Source organism: Nipponia nippon, unplaced genomic scaffold (genome assembly GCF_047370975.1).
Source record: "Nipponia nippon isolate SJK-2023a ecotype South Korea unplaced genomic scaffold, ASM4737097v1 scaffold_2, whole genome shotgun sequence".
Taxonomy (NCBI): Eukaryota; Metazoa; Chordata; class Aves; order Pelecaniformes; family Threskiornithidae; genus Nipponia; species Nipponia nippon.
Window position 1 is genome coordinate 11,467,366 of NW_028262336.1, and position 20,789 is coordinate 11,488,154.

At 39.7% G+C, this 20,789-nt stretch overlaps 1 protein-coding gene across 2 annotated transcripts; it reads right to left on the reverse strand.

Moving 5' to 3' along the window:
- Positions 1-1,137: 1,137 nt before the first annotated feature.
- Positions 1,138-20,757, reverse strand: IFT57 (intraflagellar transport 57). Of its 2 annotated transcripts, none has more exons than XM_087756187.1 (11): positions 20,642-20,757; positions 16,908-17,070; positions 15,704-15,822; positions 14,661-14,751; positions 11,235-11,303; positions 10,562-10,684; positions 6,450-6,521; positions 5,706-5,837; positions 4,703-4,765; positions 2,783-2,849; positions 1,138-1,570 (listed from the first exon to the last, which is right to left on the reverse strand). In XM_087756187.1, exons 1-11 carry the CDS (start codon positions 20,740-20,742, stop codon positions 1,392-1,394), a joined length of 1,179 nt encoding a protein of 392 aa, XP_087612313.1. In that variant the 5' UTR covers positions 20,743-20,757; the 3' UTR covers positions 1,138-1,391. The 2 variants fall into 2 exon arrangements, with proteins under 2 accessions (XP_087612313.1, XP_087612312.1); XM_087756186.1 differs by lacking the exon at positions 20,642-20,757 and adding an exon at positions 20,355-20,578.
- Positions 20,758-20,789: the final 32 nt, after the last annotated feature.

The window sequence follows — 20,789 nt, forward strand, 5'->3', positions numbered from 1 at the left end:
GCACAACATTAAGAAACTGGCTTATGGTACTGACTGCATCAAGTGTCTTGACTTTTGGACACGGAATTGATCCACTGATTCTGCAGAATACTACTCACCTTTAAGTGAGAGAAATTAATTGTAAGATGAATGGAATTACCTACAGAAGTTAGGGGAGGATGTTAATACCACTGGAATTGTACCAATATTGTCCATGGCTTATGAACAATGATAACCAAAAGGACGCACTAGTACTTTAATAAGGTTATGTCTTTGTTTCACACTCCTTCATTACCTATAATGTCTAGAATCACCCCCTACCTAAACGTTTACTGAGACAAAGGGAGCTCCCTGTTGCCATTACATTTCCAACCCCTTCCTCCTACATTTTTCTTCTCGTTCCTTATTATACAACTAGATTTGGCAACATTTTTTCTCAACGGAGATCAAAAGTAGGTGTTCTGACACAAGAACAGAAAACAAGAATAATCCAAATGATGTCCACGGGGTTCTACTACACGCTATAAATGAAAGCAGCATTTGACCCAATGCTAATATAAAGTGACTCTGAACCAGTGATGACACAAGAAAAAAAAACATTAGAAAGCCAAAAGTAATTTCCAAACAATACTTTTCACATTCTCTGTTCTTGTATAGATTTCGTTATCATTGCTTCTGTTACAGGCAATGTAGAAATAAAAATAGTTATGAAACCCATCCATACCAGTCTGTCTAAAGAATCACTCAAAAAAAAAGGGGGGAAAAAAAAAAAAAGATAGTGAGGAATTCAGTGGTTGTCCATTCACAAATTTGTGTAGGGCTGCCCTAGGAGCACGCCGCTGTTACTGCAACTATTACAACATTAGTTTTTTGTGTAATTCATAAAGTGGAAGCAACAATTTACTTTTACTTGCAGCTGAAATCAATTTTGACCCAGCCTTTTAGAAAGCATAATGCTGTATTATTTCAACATCAGCAATTAAAGACTTTATACTATAGGTATGTAAATGGCAATAATAGACGTTTTAAATTCATTTCAAGTCCTTTGCAAGCAATTGTCTTTCAGCACTGTAGAATATCAAGATATTCTGACAGGCTGTCAGTATCATTCTGTAGACTTTCACGCTACATAACATTCTCCAATGAAGAAGAGACATGTTCATTAATAAGAATTTATTAGTATATCTGGAAGGGATCTGCAGTATATCTTTACAGCACAAAACTAAACATGACTCCATGCTGAGTCCAAAGTGTGCACGTTACTTCTTAAAAGTGTATGACAAGCATCTTCTTAAAAACAAAAAAGAAAAATTAATGCCCCCCTCCCCCAACAAAAAGGAGCATCTAAACTAACAAAAAAGCAAATGGCAGAAAACTGTATTTTGGGCAAACCAAGTCAGCTCCAAACAATTTTAATAGGCACCTACTGTGGCTTCTGGAATCATTGTTGCATGCATATCTCTTGTCATATCGGATTTCTCTTTCAGCTTTGATTGGAGTAATGTGTGTTCCATTACACCAATTTGAATGTCCATCTGAATGGTTTCTTGCTTCAGTTTTGTTAAGGCCTGTTTAATCTTCACTAGAGGAGCTGTTCAAAAAAAGACAAACAGTGCAACTCTGTGTCAGCTACTTAACACAAAAACATTATTTTCTATAATTCACTCCTTAAAATTGAAGAGTTGAATGAACAAAAGGGCGTTTCTACTCTAAAGACTTGATTGTACTGATACATCATTTTTAACATGCAAGACACTTTAAAGATAGAAATAGGCGATGACAATTTTGCTGTCTTCTTGACAGCTAAGATCTGTATAAAGATGTGCATCAACATTAAGATAGGTTTGTCAATGATGTGTTTTGCTCAGCTGAAAGCCTCATCCCAATAGCTGACTTGGGGTTTGGTAGAGAACTGAAGACACCTTCAGCAGGACGTCATCTTACCTATGAAAAGCTATTAAAATGTTTTGTGCTCCATACTTTGTTCCTAATCCCTCACTTCCCACTAATATCACCCTAGGGATGCTGCTGCTTCATCATATTGCTCCTTATAATTCTGGGCTCTAGAGTTTATCCTGACCCTTGGCCATGCCATAATACTGAGAAGGTGCTTGGAGTACACGAATAGCTCCTTCACAGTGAAGCAAGGGTGCACAAAATTTATTCATACAATAATACTTACAACTACTTAAGTAAATTAGCTGTAATGGTTACAGTTAAATATGGATACAGCTTGCATATTTAGTCCTACTGTAACATGCATCAATTTATTTCTGCATACGTACTCCTTATACATTTGCAACAGAATGCATTTATCAGGAAAAATCTCAAACCACCAAATCCTGAGTCTGAGACAAACTAATTCAAAGAGGTATGTAGTTTTAAATATTAAAAAAGTCCAAACACCAAAGTACCAAAATTAATTTTCTCAGACTCCAGCCAGCCTTAGGGAATCCAAGAGCTACTGCCACTATTTCAGAGTAAAAGGGCTTGAACCTGTAATGTTCTAAATTTCTTCCAGTGAGTTGATAACTATTCAAAGCAGAGACAAAATTCATTTTTTTTTAGATTTTTACAAATAATTTACCAAAGGGGGAAATCCTGGAATTCTGCAGACTTATGTAACCTTTTCAAAGAGGTTTAGACTCCTGATTTTCTCAGACACCTTTTAAAATTTTAATATTGGTATTTTAGACTAGTCACTCATTCTGGTCTTGTTGTTTTTTTTTTTTTAAATAAAGGACAAATTATGTACCTGTCACTGAGGAAACGGGTGTTTGGTTTGAGGCAAAAACGTACTTACCACCATCAGTCATACTGTTTCCTTTCTCTTCTGTTTCCTGCTTTACCTTCTCTAATACTTCTGTAATCTTAAAATAGATATTTTTTTCTTAATTAAACCAGATGAATGTCAAGTTAAAAAAAGAAAACAAAAAAAAAATTCTCTGCTGAATAACTGCATTAGTTAAAAAAATGATCTAATCTGTCTTAGTTGTTGTATACAGAGGAATTTTTTTTTCAAACATTAAGAAAATTTTAATTTAACTGTAAATAAATTAACGTTGTAAAAATTACAGCAAAAAGAGTAACAAGTTGGCCAAACAGCATGGTGTTACTAAGAATTTGCACATTCCAAAACAATAAAAACAACAGTGTAAGTGTTGCAGGATGATGCTGGATGGAATGTAGGAACCAATGTCCCTGCAGACCAAGATTCACCAAATGAGCGTGCCAGCCAGCTGCCCTTCTGGAAGTGTCAGGACTTCAGCAGGTGATGGTGGAAACCTGAGAAACAGCACTGCAGCAAAAGATGGTGCAGCAGTCAAGCCTACTGGCACTGGCATGGGTACAGGTATGTAAAATGCATGTATGAACAATAAAAGTGCATTTCAGCACTGGCTATCGACCAGTTTGGCATTGCAGATAATGAAGAAAAAGCAAATATGTGATTCTATGGTACAGTCTAGGTAATAATTTAGTATTTTTGTCTAGAATATAAAAATGGCCCTTCATTAAGGCTTCAATAAGCCTTTTCAGTAACAAAAAAGAAACATCGCTGCATTGTTAATGCATACCTACAGTGGTACTGGTATCAGTAAGTGGGCTGAGATTTGATTGCATGCTCGAAAGCAGATCAGTAGTAACAGCCAATGTGGCTAGTTTATCTCAGATATGCATCACCGCATCTACATAGAAGGCTGCCAAGTAGTAATATATTCATCATTACTAATCAGTCAATAACTTCCAAAGCACAAACACATTATAAATCTGAAGTCATCGTAAAGTGATCTTTTTCAAACTTACTTCCTTGAGAGTGAAATAGAAAGAAGCTGTAATTCTGCAAAATCCATACACTCAGAAATCTTTGGTAGAAAACTCTCGTTGAACTGCTGTATTACCTACTGCAGTTGGACTAAATGATCATTGTAGGTCCCTTCCAACTGAAGTATTCCATTCTATTCTAAAACATCTCAAACTTGTTGTGCAATTTCCAGCATATTCCTATGGTGTGATCTATTTTATGTGACTATTCCAGATACTTTATCATCCAGTAAATAAAGTAGGTTTTTCAAACCCAAACAGCAGAGCCATTAAAAAAATAAAATCTGAATTGGACAAAGGGCTCAAATATTTGAAAATCAGGCAGTAATTCTAAATGGAATGCCCTGAAACACTCAACATGTTGAGACAGTTCGGAGTCTGGGGATTTTGCTTTAAATTTGTCAGAGCACTGATTTAAAGAAAAAAAAAAACAACAGAAAAACAGTTTTAGGTATTAAGATAATTTGAGTGGTATGGAAAAGTTACTATTTAGTCAAATATTGCTTTTAAGTGCTTGAAAGATGAAAATTTCGTATTGTTAATTTTAACTAAAAATGAGTTGAGCTTTTCTTCTTCCAAAGAATTTATGGACATGACTTGATTAATCGTCAATAATTCTGGGACGCAGATTATAAAATACAGAACATTTACCTTCTTTTACAAACTGGGGAAATTAAGAGCTCACAATAGTTTGCCCAAATTAACAAGTTAAACATCAGCGGCAGCCTGGGTTTAAAATTTAGGGACTGGACTAGATCGCCTCCACTAAACAACCAGATTAGTCTTTAACATGAGAACAAATCAGAAAGAACTGGGCTCATAAAACCGCAAATGCTAAATGCCAACTCTCTGAAGATTGTTTTAAAATAAGGAAAAGAAATTATGTGAAGATGTGATTTACCTCAGAAAGCACTCTAATCCTTTCAGTTACTCCTCCACTTCCCTCCTGGTACTTCTCTTTAGCCTGGAAAGAAACATGTTTTTTGCTGTAATGACAAAGCTGAAGAGATGTATGCAGATAGCTCAGAGAGAACACCCAAACTTGCTCTCACACGTCCCAACTCCAGAAACTCTCCCACAAAGTCCCAATGATGTTTACAGCCCTACACATATGAGGACAGGCTTGAAACATCAGCCCCTGTAATGACTATTATTCAAAAATTTAAAGTAGTTTTAAAAATTGTAATAGCCCTAATACATACACAATAAGAAGTATGTTTTCTAATCATTTACATGAGGAAATAAACATAAAGAAAATTTGCCAGAATACAGACGGAATTGAATCCTGAAACCCAGAATACTTCTTTGTCAACAGTAAATTACTATCTCGAAGTTTCTTAAGGTTTAACAGTAAGGTAAACAGAAAGCACAGAGGTCAAATCCTGCTAGCCTTATTTTAATGTCATGCCCACAAATAGGAGGGCTAGCCAAATGGCAGCTTATACAGGCCTCCTAACTAGGGGATCAAAAAGCTTCTCAAACAGCACTCTATTGGCATAAAAACTAAACGAAGCCAAGAAGTCATCAGAGCACTTTGTGCACGTTAGCACAAGTAATCAATATAAGAGATGAGTGCCGGACTGAGACTGTAGTTTTTCCACTCATCACAGATGTGTGAACTCCACAGGGAAAGCAGAACTAGCAATTTACTAGCTGCTCAAGACTGGCAACAGATTTACATAATACTCAGGCAAAAAGCATTTACTGTTCCCTGTAGAACAGTTGAAGAAAAGATTGCTAATTTAGCTTAAAAACTATATAATTTGACAGCCAATCAGCATTTCCTCTGCTTTATATGCAACAGCAGAATTCACAGATAACTCCTCTCAGTCGTCTTTGCCTTCACCTTCACTTAATAGCAAGGTAATACTAGAGAAGGCAACAACAAAAGATCAGTGCATTACCTCACTCAGCGAGGCTTGTGCTGAACGGTACTCTTGAACCAAGTGCTCCAACTGATTGTTGATGTACTTTTCCCTGCTATTGATCTTTTCCAATGTCCTGCTGATTTCATTATGGAGTTTGTCAAGGTAACCCTAGAAAATCATATTCTGTGTGTTGACAGTGTACAGATAGTATGCAAAAAGTATTAAAACGGTGCTGTAATTAAGAAAGGCTACAGAAGCCTACAAGTGAGAGAGAAAAATAGTACAGAAATGCTGTATTTAGCCAATAAAAAATTATTCCTAATGTGTTCTGCTTTACCCACCTCCACATATTTCAAGCTTTACTGCTTCCATCACTCTCCCCCCCTCAATTAACTACAAATGTCAATGTCCATAAGTTACCCTAACAACAGTATTTGACAGCATTTTGGTTCTTTTATCAGCACTTATTTTCAGATTGTATTATGGTATTATTGTACTTTGCCTTCTGTAGTCAGAATGTACTTACGGTAATGCATATGTTAATGAACCCTAATATCCCTATTAATCCTCACATATACAACTCTTTCCTACAAGATATTTTGCCAGTCCCACTGTCCCTAATCATCATTATCGTATATTTCCCTTTTTAGCTTTACAGCATTAGCACAAATAAAATGAAGGGGAAAAAAAAAATCAATTTAGTTCTTAACGTATATCAAATAAAACAGAAAATAAAAATGCTGACAGATCAGTGAAATATTCTGTACATACAAGACATACCCTAGTTTCTTTCAAAGAAGATTCAATTCCATCCTTATGCTGATGCATTTGATCTACATGAATCCTCCAATCCTAAAAAAGATGCCACAAAGTAAAGCATAGGTAAATACAACTTTTGTCTTTCTCTGGTTACTAAACAAAGGCTGGTATGCAAGGCAGGGTCAGTTCGTATCCAGAGGCACTAGCTTAATGTGACACAATTTATAAATCTCCTAAATGTCACATGTGACACTCAGATCCATAAACAAACATTGTCATCCTCACTGAAACCACAGTAGCTACGCTTTTTAGAGTCTGTTTGATCTTCATGGAACTATTTCTGCTAGAAACCACTCTGGGCACAAATACTTAAAATATTGATTATAGCTGCACTAACTCAGCTTATTCTTAGACAAAATGAATGCTTCAAATGCCCAACACCTACCAGTTCCAGACTATCAGATCCTCCCTTTCTACTTAGTCCACACTATTATCAGGAGAAGAACGGAAAGAAATGAAAGAGGCAGAAATACCTAAACTTGGTTTTGATAGTGAGACAAAATTAGAAGGGGGAAAATTATTCACAGCTTCTAGGTTATAGGAAACATACATGGACTCAGGGATGGAGGATGGGAAAAGGTGCTGTTTTAATTCGATAGGTAGGCATCTTTTACTTAAAAATCAGTTCCAGTTCCCAAGCTTTATCACAAGATTTTCCTTATCAGTGCAAACTTTTTACATACCCCAGACCCAAAGCACAGCTGCAGACAGACTGTAAGTTCAAAATGAAGCAGAGTAGCAGCACTGCAGAATTACTGCTATTTCAGTCCTGTGTTTCTGAACACGCTACAAAATATTTTTAAGATTTTTAAGGTTTTAGCACTGTACTGGTCTAGATGTTAAAAAAAAAAATGATGTTAATAAATCTTGATCACTTGAAATCAAACCTTAGGAGACTTTCTTGTAAAATAGGTACTGTAAGGATACATGGAAGGTGACAGTGTTTGCTTCAGTAAGATTATCTGATCAAGGACCTTGTCAAAAAGGATGATAAGCAAAACAGAGAGGCACAAACCTGACCAACAAACAATAGTGGAGGCAGTAACAAGAAACAAACCTAGCCAGTTATACTAATGGATAAGGGCATGGGGAGCGTGAGAATGTTTGTATCAGTACAATTATCTGATTGACGACTTTGTCAAAATCATAGAATCTTAGAATCATTTAGGTTGGAAAAATGGGATGATAAGGAAAAGGGGGAGGGAAAACCCAAAACCTACAGAGACACAGACCTGTCAGACAAACACTGAGGGAGACAAGGACAAGAAACAAAACTCATCAGTCACTCTAGCTGATGGGCTATCTAGAAACTGCAAGCACCACTTCAAAGAAGTTCAGCCTGGCCCTTGCAACGGGTAAGAATGCAAACCTGGGGGTTCTGGATATTCGGGAGGAGGGCTGGTGCAACTATGCAAACCAATGAACCAACGGGCAGGGGAAGGGGACTGGGGAGGAACAAAGTGGGGAACAGAGAGGGGTATCAGAGGGGCTGGTCATGTATAAACTGCTGCCAGTCAGTCCACTTGTCTGACTGAGCCCTGCGCCTGATCACTGCAGTCTGTCCTATCTTCTTATTAAATTGTTTTTTAATTATCTTTCTGTGCAATCTCACATGAGTGCTGCAAGGCCGAAGTGCCAGCAGCTGGTGAGAGGGGATATGGGGCAGCGGTTGGAATCAGACCAGGGCTGCAGGTGTCCCAGGCTGTAGTGGGCCCTGGGTCCAGGCCTGGGTGTGAGGCAAGCAGAGGGTATACGCTGGTATTCAGGGGGACCCACAAATGTCGAGTGCCTTTAAGACAAGCGCCTGAGTGCGTGCATCTGTTTCCTGGCAAGCGTCAAACTGGACAAGCTGGCAAGTAGAAGAGCAGTTAAGAGGGCCCAGTATCCAGGCAGGGCGATCAGACAGACAGAAGGACCATGCCGATAGTTGAGGGATCCATGAACACACACGTGCTTGTGAATCTAGAGAGAAGGCAGTGTGCGCTTTCACTACTGAACTTCAATCTTAATTAGCCGAAGAGGAGGAAGGGGGCCTGGCTGTCTATACTTATATTTTATGGGACTCCTACAAGTGCTGTTGAAGACAGGGCCTTGTTTATGGCAGTTTGTGTAGCTGGCCACGTCAGGGTCCCCCGTGTGTCTGTGGGATACATGCTTCTGAACCTGCAAACAAGAAGCAGCAGCTGCCGTCCATCAGTCTGGGATGGGGACCCGCAGGTCCCCAGACACACGGGGCTGGACTGCAGCACCTGAGCAAGAGGAATTCCCAATCCTGGAGCTCCTGGAGGATACAGCCACTTCTAATGTCTCATAACAGGCACAAAACAAATCCTGGCTTAAAACAGCTTCACACTTAAACACATGCCATCCTTCAATCACAGGCAGTTCCACTGGTTTGAAGCGAGGCTATCCCCCTGCATGGGGCATGCACAGAACTACCAAAGGACTGGTGCCTCTGTCTCACTGTCTGAGAAGACCACTGCCGAGCATCCCCAACAGCTGTTCAGCCCATGAGGCTCACCTGCTGTCTACAATTGTGCTGCTGCCCACTATTCTCTTCCAGGATGAAACAAAGCCCAGTAGAGAAAACGTGCTTATGTTGTATGTTGGGGTTTAAGTTTGCAGCAGACTCAAGATCTTTTGTTGGTCTGGTGACAATTGTTCACAATGTGTCAAACTTTGGAGTTTAAATAAAAACAAACAACACCCCCACGCCTCCCACCCCTGCCCAGGACTTTACAAATAAGTTCTAGTTTCTAATGCCACCGACTAAACCATTAACCCTCTCCTGGTACTATGTATACATGCACTGTGTAGGAAACAGAACATGATGCTTTTCTTGTAGAATGAAAAAACACCAAATGCTTCTCTCCAGTTATTTCTGAAAGCATGATAGCACAGAAGCTAGAAAAAGAAGAATCCTCTTTTCATGTTCATTTTGACATATTCCTTAAAGCCAAGAGATGGTGCATTAAACTGGAAGCTAGTAAACCTCAGTTCTTAAAGTGGCTTTAATTTTCCATGTATGTCTTTATTAAGTTTTAATTTCTTAGCGTGAGAATCAAGCATGATGTTCTCTGTAACAGATGGGCTTGCCAAGGATCAGAGAAAGGTGGCTCAAACCAGGCAATTCTTCGCATAGAAGAATATAGTATAGCGTAAGACAGGCAAGCAATTCAACGGACAGTTGAGAGCTTAGCCTATTTTGGGGAAGATAATTATCTTTCATTGAATTCTGTATCACTGCTACAGATTGTTCCAACACCCCAACTAGCTGGGTCACAACAGATGAGCAATTTCAATACTGCACTGATCTGTGTGTGCTATACAAGCTCCTAGAAAGAATGTTTATGGCAACGCCAGGAACAGGTCCTAGGTTTGGACTTTGACTTGCCAAAGATAGATGTCTACTTCTAAGCTGCTCATTCTAGACTCCTTGGAATAGATTATGGAGAGAAATACTCATTTCTGAGAAATGATGAATTTCATCTTGAGGTAGTTATCTGGATAGGTAAGTAAAATCAGTCGAAAAAGTACTCACTTCTTTTTGCTAAACATAAGAAGAGCCCATGATGACTAGATCAGAGGTATAGACCTACTTTATTGCCATTTAAAGTTCAGCAAGATGAATTCCATGCAATCAGCCTTTCCTGTGGTTGACATATTGAAGAGTTGAAAGATAAGAAGTTCCTCAGCTCTCTTCCAGGAAGATGTTTTAATAGCTGCTAAACTGACAGTATAATTTTTCAGAAGTATGAATACATTGAAAATGTTTAACGATTTAAGAAGTTTCCACTGAATAAATATATGGAAATAAGTATATGGAAGTAAGGTGCCCTGTCAGTAGCAGAAAAAATTACTCTTCTATAATATTGGAAAACAAACCTGAAAATTATTGCTTCTAGGGTCAAAGTAAATGACAAAGATTCAGACAAGATAGAGTTGGAGAGCCCATTATTCACAACTCTTGGCAAGACAAAAAAAAAAAAAAGTTGTAAATGGAAAGTAAACAACACTGACTGAAATCACACTTTAATCACCATGTGTACACATGCAAAGCCATTCTCACATACCTTATTGTCAGTCCTGACCGTAACTTTCAGCTGTGGAAGCACACGTTCCACTTCCAGATTCCACTCTGCTGCATCTGTCGTGGACTGTAAAATCTCTTCTTGCTTTGCAGAGTTGTTCATGTCCTGTGTAAAAATCACAGAGTTTACATACAAAGTGTCATCATTATGCACAGTGAGAACTGTTAGAAATCATGTTACAATGGCTTACACTGTTCATAGTCAGAAAAAAATTTATATCCAGAACGATCTAGACTACTGATATAACAGATCTCTTTAATGGCTTTCTTGGAATTCATAAGGACTCGGAATTAAAATAAATATATCTTCTCATCATATTTAGAATTGAAAAGAATAAAATGTATATAATAAGAAGTTATAATACATTCCAGAAATAGCAAGGGGGGAAAATTTAAAATACATTCAAGAAACTAATACTGTGTTTCCCTAAAAGTCTCTGCAAAAATGTCTTGCAAATGTTTCCAGCAACCTTGCAGTGATAACAGTTTAGAAACTGGATGTACATTATTCTTTTAAAATAAGCCGATTCATTTCAATGGGGATGTTTTTTCAAGTTTAGACTATATAAGGACTTTCACACTTAAATCCAACAGAAGTAAATTGCTGCTACAGATGTAAAAATCTCTCAAGAGAGGACTGATGGGTAACAACTTACCGATCTGTATGTTTGTGCCTTTAGAACATTCAGGTCAATGAAATTTTCTTCATTGTCCGACTCTTCTTCCTTAAGGAAAGTTGCAAAGTAAGACTTCAGTAACTAGTACTGCACAATCTTTCTGCATAATTTTATTTTGCAGGAGCACAGGACAAGGAGTATTAAATTCCAAATTTCTGACACGGAGAGTTTATGATAATGGAGCTTCTATTTACTGAAAATCTTATCAGGAGACACAATATCTGGGGCAAGGTGAAAGATGAAAGCTACCCCACATTTCCTTCAGGGTGCCATGGTATTTAAAAACTAAACCAACTAACCAAAAAAAAAACCCCAAACCTAAGCCCTCTCACATCAAATGGGCCATTATCAATAGTTGTATGGTAACTGTAACTTCTTACGTGTTTCCTACAGCTTTGCATTAAAAATAAAACCAAACCAAACGAAAAAACAAACCACAACCGGACCTGAACACAGTTTTCAAGATGTTTGCACTACAGATTTGGAGCTGCAGAATGATGCCACATTTTAGAAGTGTGCAGAATGATACAATACAAATTGAGGCAATTGATTTGTTTTCTTGCCCATGACACTATGCACTGGGCTGATGGTTTTATAGCATTATCTATCATAGTCTCGAAATTGCATTCCTCAGTGATCATGATCAGCTCAGAACCCATCACTGCATAAGGCAAAGATGCTTTTGCCATGCGTTACCCTCCATTTATCTATACTGAATTTCAGCTGCCATTTTATCACCCATACACTTCACCCTTATACACCTTGTCCTTCTGTAGCTCTTCTGTTAGCCATCTTTTCCACCAAAGTCAAATTTCATCATTCACCTCCTTTCTAGACAAATCATGAATGCTGCAATAACACAGGTCTTAGTGCAGAAGGCTTCAAGACTCAGTGAAAACATGGGAGCTTATTCCTGTACCTTACCTAGTTTTTAACTAACAGGGACCACTTTATTTTCTTCTGTTTGGCCCCTAGTCCCCTGAATACTTGCAAGAAATTAATGGTGACTAGACTGGGACCATCTTTTGCTAAATGGACAACATATATTTGTACATCACTTGGAAGAACATATTACAACACTACCATGACAAGAAGACGACTAGTTATCAGAACTGAGGAACGAAACTGTGCAGATTTCCTTATACAGCCAGCCTCGCTGGCTACTGTTCACCTAATTCCCCAGGATTTACAGAACTAGGCTTGTCTCTGTCAGCCTCATCAATTTTATTCAGAAGAATCAAAACCAGAAGCACAATCAATGAACCTCATCATTAGCATTTAACTACTGGAAATACTGCTAAATTAAATTATGGATATAGTTAATACATCGTGGACATATCAATGTATTAGCAGCAACAGTGGACTGGGGAAAAAAAATTACATCAGCATATAATTAATCCCTGTAGAACCATTAGGGGCTCTAAAAATATGGTTATCTACTTGGTATAAACCTAGCTCAATGGTTTTATTAACAAACGAACTCAGAAGAGCTAATAAAACATGTTAGTTGTGAAAATCATGGCCTCAGATACTACCTGAGAGCAAATCCAGAGGGTCTTTGAAGGGTTTCAACTGTGCTTTAGTTAACTGTTTCCTCCCCATTTCCCAATTTAACAGCTTAGACCTTAACGAGACAGAAAAGAGCAGACAGCAGACTATTTTCATATACCTTTTAGCCAACAGCTTACATTTCTGAGGCTGGTCAAACATGCAATACAGAATATCTCTTATTGTTCTCAGAATTATTCAAGACTTTTTCTCTGGAGACTTCAAAGCTGGTAAAAATGCAACTAGCCAGCCACATCACAATGTTTGCATATTGTACGAAATTTAAGAATAGAAGTTTGGAATTTTTCTTGGCTAATAAAAATCAGAAAAAATAACACAATACTTATGAAAACTGTGAGAAGAGAAAGAAGAGAAGCAAACTTTTCAACTGCTATGGTCTAGTGGACTATTGTGGCATATAATTGGGACTATGATCAGAACCATATGATAACATTACTGGCACTCTATTTCCAACTTTTATGATTTTTAATTTTTTCAAGCACTTGAAAAATGTGAACACAAAAATGGGACAGTTGTGGCATTTTCTATCCAGTATTGCTGGCCCTTAACACTCCAGAAAACGCTCTTCTCCTCAAGTAATTTACTGACCCAGCAAATGAACACTTCCAGACTTACAGCTGTCAATATTTTGATCTACATTTATTTTGCACAGAATCATCAGCTTTTGGAGAAATTGGGTATGAAACTAGTTTCTTTTTGTAATTTTCACTTTGTCTTCCACTAAATTCCCTCTCCAGAAAAATCTTTTTTAAGTCAGCAGTAAAAAGACTCTCTTCGAGGAGACTGACAGAGGCCTGTGAAAATGACAATGGCTTGTGATAACATTATGCTACCAGATAACAGTGAGACCCCAGCTCTCATAAAAATAATCTTCTGAGAAAGTCAATCAGCAAGAAACAACTTCTGTTCAACATCCATCCATCAGTAAGTCCTAAAAGCATATTTGAACTTACAGGTGTATTCCATAGGCTGTTTCATAGACACAACAACTTCACTGTAATTATTGTAGTTAAAAAGCAGGAATAAATCATAGAATCGTTTAGGTTGGAAAAGACCTTTAAGATCAAGTCCAACCATTTACCTAGCACTGCCAAGTCCACCACTAAACCATGTCCCTATGAAACAGTTCATCCTCAAACATTGTCATCTTGTTGGTAAAAGATATTTCAAAGCAGAAAGACTTACTCTGAAGTCAGAATGGATGATTGCATATTGCCATTTCATTTGTGGAATATATAGCGATGAGCTGCCGTGACCTTCCTCTACAGAAACAATTCTGTAACCTTTATTTAGGTCTTTGCTGGTGTTTTTAAACAAATGCTTGGTTTCCAGTTGTTCTTTTCCATCTACCCTGTTCCCAAATCTTAAGATCAACTAAGTACCAAAGTTTCCGTTTCCTATTTGCAGTGAAATCTGAGTTACAATAACGAGTACTCTGTTAATTAAGCACTGGGCAAATTTTAACCAAATATCAGCCAATTCTGTAAACGGGGATTGAAGTTCTGTTGAACATCAACAGCTTGTATCAGCAGAAAACAAACAATTCTAAATCCATGCAATTGTAATGTATGGTTAGATTCCACTTCACTTTACATTAACTATAAATGCACATAAGAACATAAGCTCTGTCCCAAAGAGTTAACAACCTTATCTGACAGGAAACAAAAAACTCCATGGAGAGGCTGACAATGCAGGAAAGGAGATGCAGGAGATAAGGGCGATGGAACAGACAATATAAAAGACTTCTTAAATAAAGCCAAACAAAATGAACAGTGAGAAAAATTTCCTCATAGCTGACCAATACTGATATAATCAAACCCAGTTAGGTAAACCTACCACAACATCCTCTTCCAGTTTATTAAGTGTTAATTCTGCATCATCTTCTGTTATTTCTTCTTCTTCTAGCTCTTCTGTTGGATATGCTGGCCTGAAATTAGTTCAAAGAATAGCAGAGCTTTTAAACACAGTACATTGGAAATACCTCTGTGAATTGCTCCTAAGCAAACAAAATATTTCACAAGAAGCATGGATGATGTGGAATATGACTTGACAGTGTCTCACACACTTAAACAAATAAAATTAAAGTTCACCCTTAAAAGTCTTTGTTTATCTTGGACTGTCTTAAAAGTGAGGGTTGGTTAGTATGCCAAGCAGTACAGTACATTCATACTGCAAAGACATCTGGGGAGTAAATTTTGAGCCATTTTCTCTTTTGGTCTAACTTCTTAAAATTTAAGTGCAAGTCACCACAGATTCATTTTCAGCTACAGTGGAAATTGTGTACGAAATAGAGGTAACAGTAAAATATTTCCAAGGTAGAAATTACTTCGCTATATGCATTTCAAAACTCATCAGAGGGAAGGAATGAAATAAAGAGCACTTTTAAACAAATTTTCATATACTTGAAATTATCTGTCATCTACTTTCTCCTAAGATTTCCTTCAGATTAAATACTCAAAGTTACTGCATATACTGTAAATACTTGTAATGTGATCACATACTGTGCATACCTCCAACTGAAGAGGTCAAGATTGATTGATAGGACTTAAAAGAATATTAATATGTTTCAACTCAACTGTCAGATTAACAAGCAGTTATGGATAGGAAAATGACCAAAAAGAGGTCATCAGTCAAATCTTCATTAATTAGCCAAGTCTATTAACGGCCCAAACTCATTCTTGCTGGTAATAGACTAAATCATGTGGAATTGCATTAGGAATTAATCTGTCCCACTGCTTCAACCTAGTTGAATTTTGCATCTCGTGAAACATCAAGTAAAACATTTTTGGTAATTACTATGTTTTGTCTTTACAATTACAACTTACACTTGTTTGCTGGAAAACAATGCATAAGGGAGGATGCTTAAAAGCATACTATACCTTTTCCAGCTAAAGCCAGTGTATTTCAAGGCTTCTTCAGCTAAACAATCAAGAACGTAGCATGCTTGCTCTCCATAACCTGCCTTTAATTTCGAGGGAGGAAAATCCACAGGCCTTCCCTAAAATAAAGGGAGAGACTAATTACTAATGACTACCCATCAATCGAGTTTCCTCTCAGGGAGGTAACAAGATTTACTATGCTAAAACTAAAGTGTCCATTGTGTATGAAGATTTTACCAATGTTAATTCATATTCTTCCCCTATGCAGCTCCAGTCAGGCAACAGAAGGGAAAACAGAACAACCCAAGGAACAGATGCAGTGTAGAAGTCTTAAGGCACCTGGTAAGAGGCTACTCACAGGGAGCAGAAGAGTCAGAAGCCGCAAGGGAGCTAGATGGTCAAGCAGACAAGTGACATGCTGGCAAGGCCAGAACAGCTACAGAGGAACTCAGGTACTGAGACTTAACCACCAGCTTTTCAACACTGCCTTGTTTGTTCCAGATTTTATTTATAAAATATTTTATTTTTGTTTATTGCTGTCCTACAGAATAAATATCTTAGTTTTTTATCAAGTAACTCCTTTAAAGAACAGCATTCTTAACATCATTCACAGCTGTACCACAGTATAACGTTCCATAGTTCATACTTCCCGTAAGTTGATATGCTCTGTTGAACTTTGTTGTTTTATTTTTTTAATATTGAAACAAATCCCAATAGTTCCTGGAAGTTTATGCAACCTTTTACTCCTTAACAAAAAAAAATGAAGAAAACATGAACACAATTCTAAACCATCTCCTTCACTATGAATTATACCATTGACTTTGGCAGCAGCAGGATCACAAGCACTGTATAAACTTTCAAGATAAAATCTTTGTAAATTATACTACTATAAATGAGCAACATATGTGGCACTATAGGAAGTAAGCCTGATCTAATCAATTTTACAGATTGTGGAACAAAACTAATTGGAATCATATATAATATTGTAAAACCATTTTTGTAGTGCCAAAAAGTTAGCAAGTAGGTACACGCAGTATAAACTTCCAATTAACTAATTAACATAGTACAAACTTATAGATAGGAAAATCTGTCTAGTCTTTGTGAACATAATCAGACAGCAGAGAAAGTGTGTTATTACTGTTATTTCTGAAGGTGATGCACGTGTTTGAAATACCCTTGGGAAAAAAGCATGCTCAACACTTACAAAAGATCGCACTTCCGAGAGTACATTTGATATTATTGCATTGGGGTCATCATATTCTTGTGGCTGTTCGAAGGGATGTCCCGCTTTAGTGATCAGCCAAGCAGCAAGCGTGCAAAACATAAAGAACTGCTCACCGGGATTAGTGGGCAGTGCAAAGTAGTGCCTGTTTAAAAAGGGGAAAAAATGGTAAATATTTTGAGCTCCTGAAGCTCTTACAGCATTACAGGGCAGCACAGGCTAGAAAGCAGTTTCTTTAACTGACTTTCTCAGAGTGATCCATCTGAACTAAATTCAGGATGTCTAGTTTCACACATAACCACAGTAGACTAAGGTTCCCACATGCAGCTCATCTGTTTCCCGCTTTGAGTAAGCTATTAATCAACATTAGACTTCCAAGGAATCATATGGAAACTGGGTACTCCTCTCTCCTGCCAGCAGGATTATACAGCTTTAGTTAAACACCACCAAATTAACATTCCCATGTAAACCCAAGTTACTCCTCTTATTTACCTGAGCAGTCTCAATCGTGATGAGCTCGATTCTGTTCCCATTTAATTTTGGGGATGCAGAATTCATCCCACCACTTCATCATTCACCATGTGATGAATGGAGTTAAATCCAGTTGTTGGCCAGTCACAAGTGGGGTTCCCCAGTATTGGGGCCAGTTCTGTTTAATATCTTTATCAATGATCTGGACAAGGGAATCGAGTGCACCCTCAGTAAGTTTGCAGCTGACACCAAGCTGGGCGGGAGCGTTGATCTGCTGGAGGGTAGGAAGGCCCTGCAGAGGGACCTGGACAGGCTGGATCGATGGGCCGGGGCCAACTGTATGAGGTTCAACAAGGCTCAGTGCCGAGTCCTGCACTTGGGTCACAACAACCCTGTGCAATGCTACAGGCTTGGAGAGGAGTGGCTGGAGAGCTGCCTGATGGAAAAGGACCCAGGGGCACTGGTCAACAGCTGGCTGAACATGAGCCAGTAGTGTGCCCAGGTGGCCAAGGCGGCCATCCTGGCTAGTATCAGAAATAGTGTGGCCAGCAGGACCAAGGAGGTGATCGTTCCCCTGTACTCGGCACTGGTGAGGCCGCACCTCGAATCCTGTGTTCAGTTTTGGGCCCCTCACTACAGGAAGGTCATCGAGGTGCCGGAGCGTGTCCAGAGAAGGGCATCACCAACGAAGCTGGTGAAGGGTCTGGAGCACAAGTCTTATGAGAAGGCAGCTGAGGGAGCTGGGGTTGTTCAGTTTGGAGAAGAGGAGGCTGAGGGGAGACCTTATCGCTCTCTACAACTACCTGAAAGGAGGCTGTAGCGAGGTGGGGGTCGGTCTCTTCTCCCAAGTGACAAGCAATAGGACAAGAGGAAACGGCCTCAAGTTGTGCCAGGGGAGGTTTAGATTGGATATTTGGAAAAACTTCTTCACTGAGTGGGCAGTCAGGCACTGGAACAGGCTGCCCAGGGAAGTGGTGGAGTCCCCATCCCTGGAGGTATTTAAAAGAAGGGTAGATGTGGTGCTTAGGGACATGGTTTAGTGGTGGACTTGGCAGTGCTAGGTTAACGGTTGGACTCGATGATCTTAAGGGTCTTTTCCAACCTGAATGATTCTATAAAATACCACCACTGACTAATTAAGAGCTTTTGCAATGGATTCATTCAAATGTACCTTGCATAACATAAAATACTTAAAAGCTCAAAAGAATCAAAAGTCAAAGATCCACAATTGCTAATAACTTGTAGGCCATGAATGAGCTAAGATTTTGCTAAATCTCAGGCATTTTTCACAGGGCAAGTGATTTACAGTGCAAGACAAAATTTAAGTTTGAAAAACATCCTCTGAATAGATTAGCAAAAGTGACTGATAACTACTGTCAACATCACACAGCAAACAGCCTAACTCAAAAACAAAATTAAAATGATCCATTGCTAAAGCTTTATACCTTTATCCAAGACACTGGAAGCCAGGGTGGGATTTGTCTCATCTTTTATCTACTTTAGCACACATTGAAAAATACTTTAGAAGTGCATATTGCTCTCCATTAAAGGGATTTTAGACAAATAGCACAAAGAAAGTTATCTGTATTTGGGCATATGATTATGCCTCTTTAAAAATAAGTAAATAAACTTTGCATCAAGTGACCGCATGAAAACTTGAATGACATTTCCTTGAGGAGAGGAGAACAAATTTACTGAAGCCTCATTGCCTAAAGAGATGTGTCCTCTTTCTGCATATTGTTCTCATCCATGCCATTATACCACAGTAACGTCACCTCCTGTTCTCTTCTTAACACCCCCAAATATTCTTCCTGACAACAGCAATGCGTCCAGCTCCTTTTGCTCCAAAGTTCCCCAAGCCCCTTCCCCTTCCGATATTCCTCAAGAGTGGCAAGAGGCTGGTGTACCTAAATCAGTGCGTAAGCTCAGATCAGGAGCATGTTTTTGAAGCGAGCCTTCCACCCATCCTCACCTACTGTGCTTTGGGTCACTTCAGAGAGCAAGGTACACAAACTGTATCTACTCTGGATCACACTAAATTGAAGGATGTGGTCCTAATGAGAATTCAGTCCATAAAATCAGACCAGAGTTAGTCCCTCCAAAACATAAATCGTGTGCACGCTGGATACTTGGAACCAAACTCTTCCCCTTAGAGACACAGCTGCTCGCTAAGGCAGACAAAGGTTTGCTTCCTTGCTCCAAATGTACTGGTGGTCCAACAGCTGGCTAAAACCAGCTTACAGCCACTGAGCTCATACTTGAGCCTCCCTCCCAACAAAAGACCAATTTGGATTATGATTTTTCCCCCTATCAAACTGTTGCTTATAGAAAGCTTAACTGTGTGATATGCTGCCATGCAACCTGGTTGAAACTGATGGATGGATTTGAAAGTTAATTAGGCGGGTGGATGTTGGGAGCACATCCGTCCCATTTCCCAAGCTTCCTGTCTCCCACCGTAATTTAAAAAAAAAAATAAAAAATTTGTTACATATGAAGCTAATATGCATCATATATGAAAAAGCAGACTTAAACCCAATGGCTCTAAGCCCCCTTACACATACATTCCCCGCCCCCCCCCCCAGTAGTTACCCTGAATACAAGAAATTCATTTAGGGCACAATTATCTTTTGCAGATACACTGGCGTGCAAATACTGAAACTCAAGTTACATGCCTCGGGGGCAGGGAAGGTCAAGTGACTATTTACTGATCACATCTCAGCCTATAGAGGGAATTCGCGTTTTGAAAGCTGCAAAGCCACAGGGGAAGCTGTGAAGCTGACGGGTTTTCGCTTGACCCAGGCATCTTGTCACCCGAGAGCGGTGCGGGGCTGGCCGCGCTGCCTGCGGCCGCGGCAGCTGCCCACCCGCACGCGTGGGGCTTCCTCCCGCCGGCCCCCCGCCCACAGCCACGCCGACGCCTTGCGGGAGAGGCCGCCCGGGGGAGCGGGCGAGGGGCACCTGGACAGCGGCCGCATGTTGTGGCGCCTCAGCGCCTCCTCCTCGTAGCTCAGCAGCTTCAGCTTGTCCAGCAGGTCCTCCATCAGCACGAACGTATGATAGGCCGCGCCTGGGCCCCGCTCCGCCGCCGCCGCCGCCTCCTCGTCCCGCTCCCGGTCCCGGTCCCGGTCCCGGTCCCGCTCCCCACGCCGGCTCCCGCCACCTCCCGCGGCCTCCTCCGCCATCTTGGAGCCCCGCCGCCGCCGCCGCCGCCCGTAACCGTGGCAACCGGCCCTGCCAATCCCTACCTGCCTCGGCCTCGAGACCCACCTCCTGCCCCAATCACACGCGTCCGGGGCGCCGAGAAGCCCCGCCTGTCCAGAGGGAGCCACCAATGGCGACGAGGCATGCCGGATCAACATCCAATCACCGCTCCCTTCCGCTCAGTAACCATGG

Bases quoted from the DNA above. Each gene is read 5' to 3' on its own strand.
- IFT57 (XM_087756186.1), bottom strand. From the start codon at position 20,578: ATGGCGGAGGAGGCCGCGGGAGGTGGCGGGAGCCGGCGTGGGGAGCGG. The intron at 5,838-6,449 runs GTATGTCTTGTA...ATGATTTTCTAG, and splicing joins CTTCTTTGAAAGAAACTAGG to GGTTACCTTGACAAACTCCA. The intron at 4,766-5,705 runs GTAATGCACTGA...GTTTCTTTCCAG, and splicing joins CACAAGCCTCGCTGAGTGAG to GCTAAAGAGAAGTACCAGGA.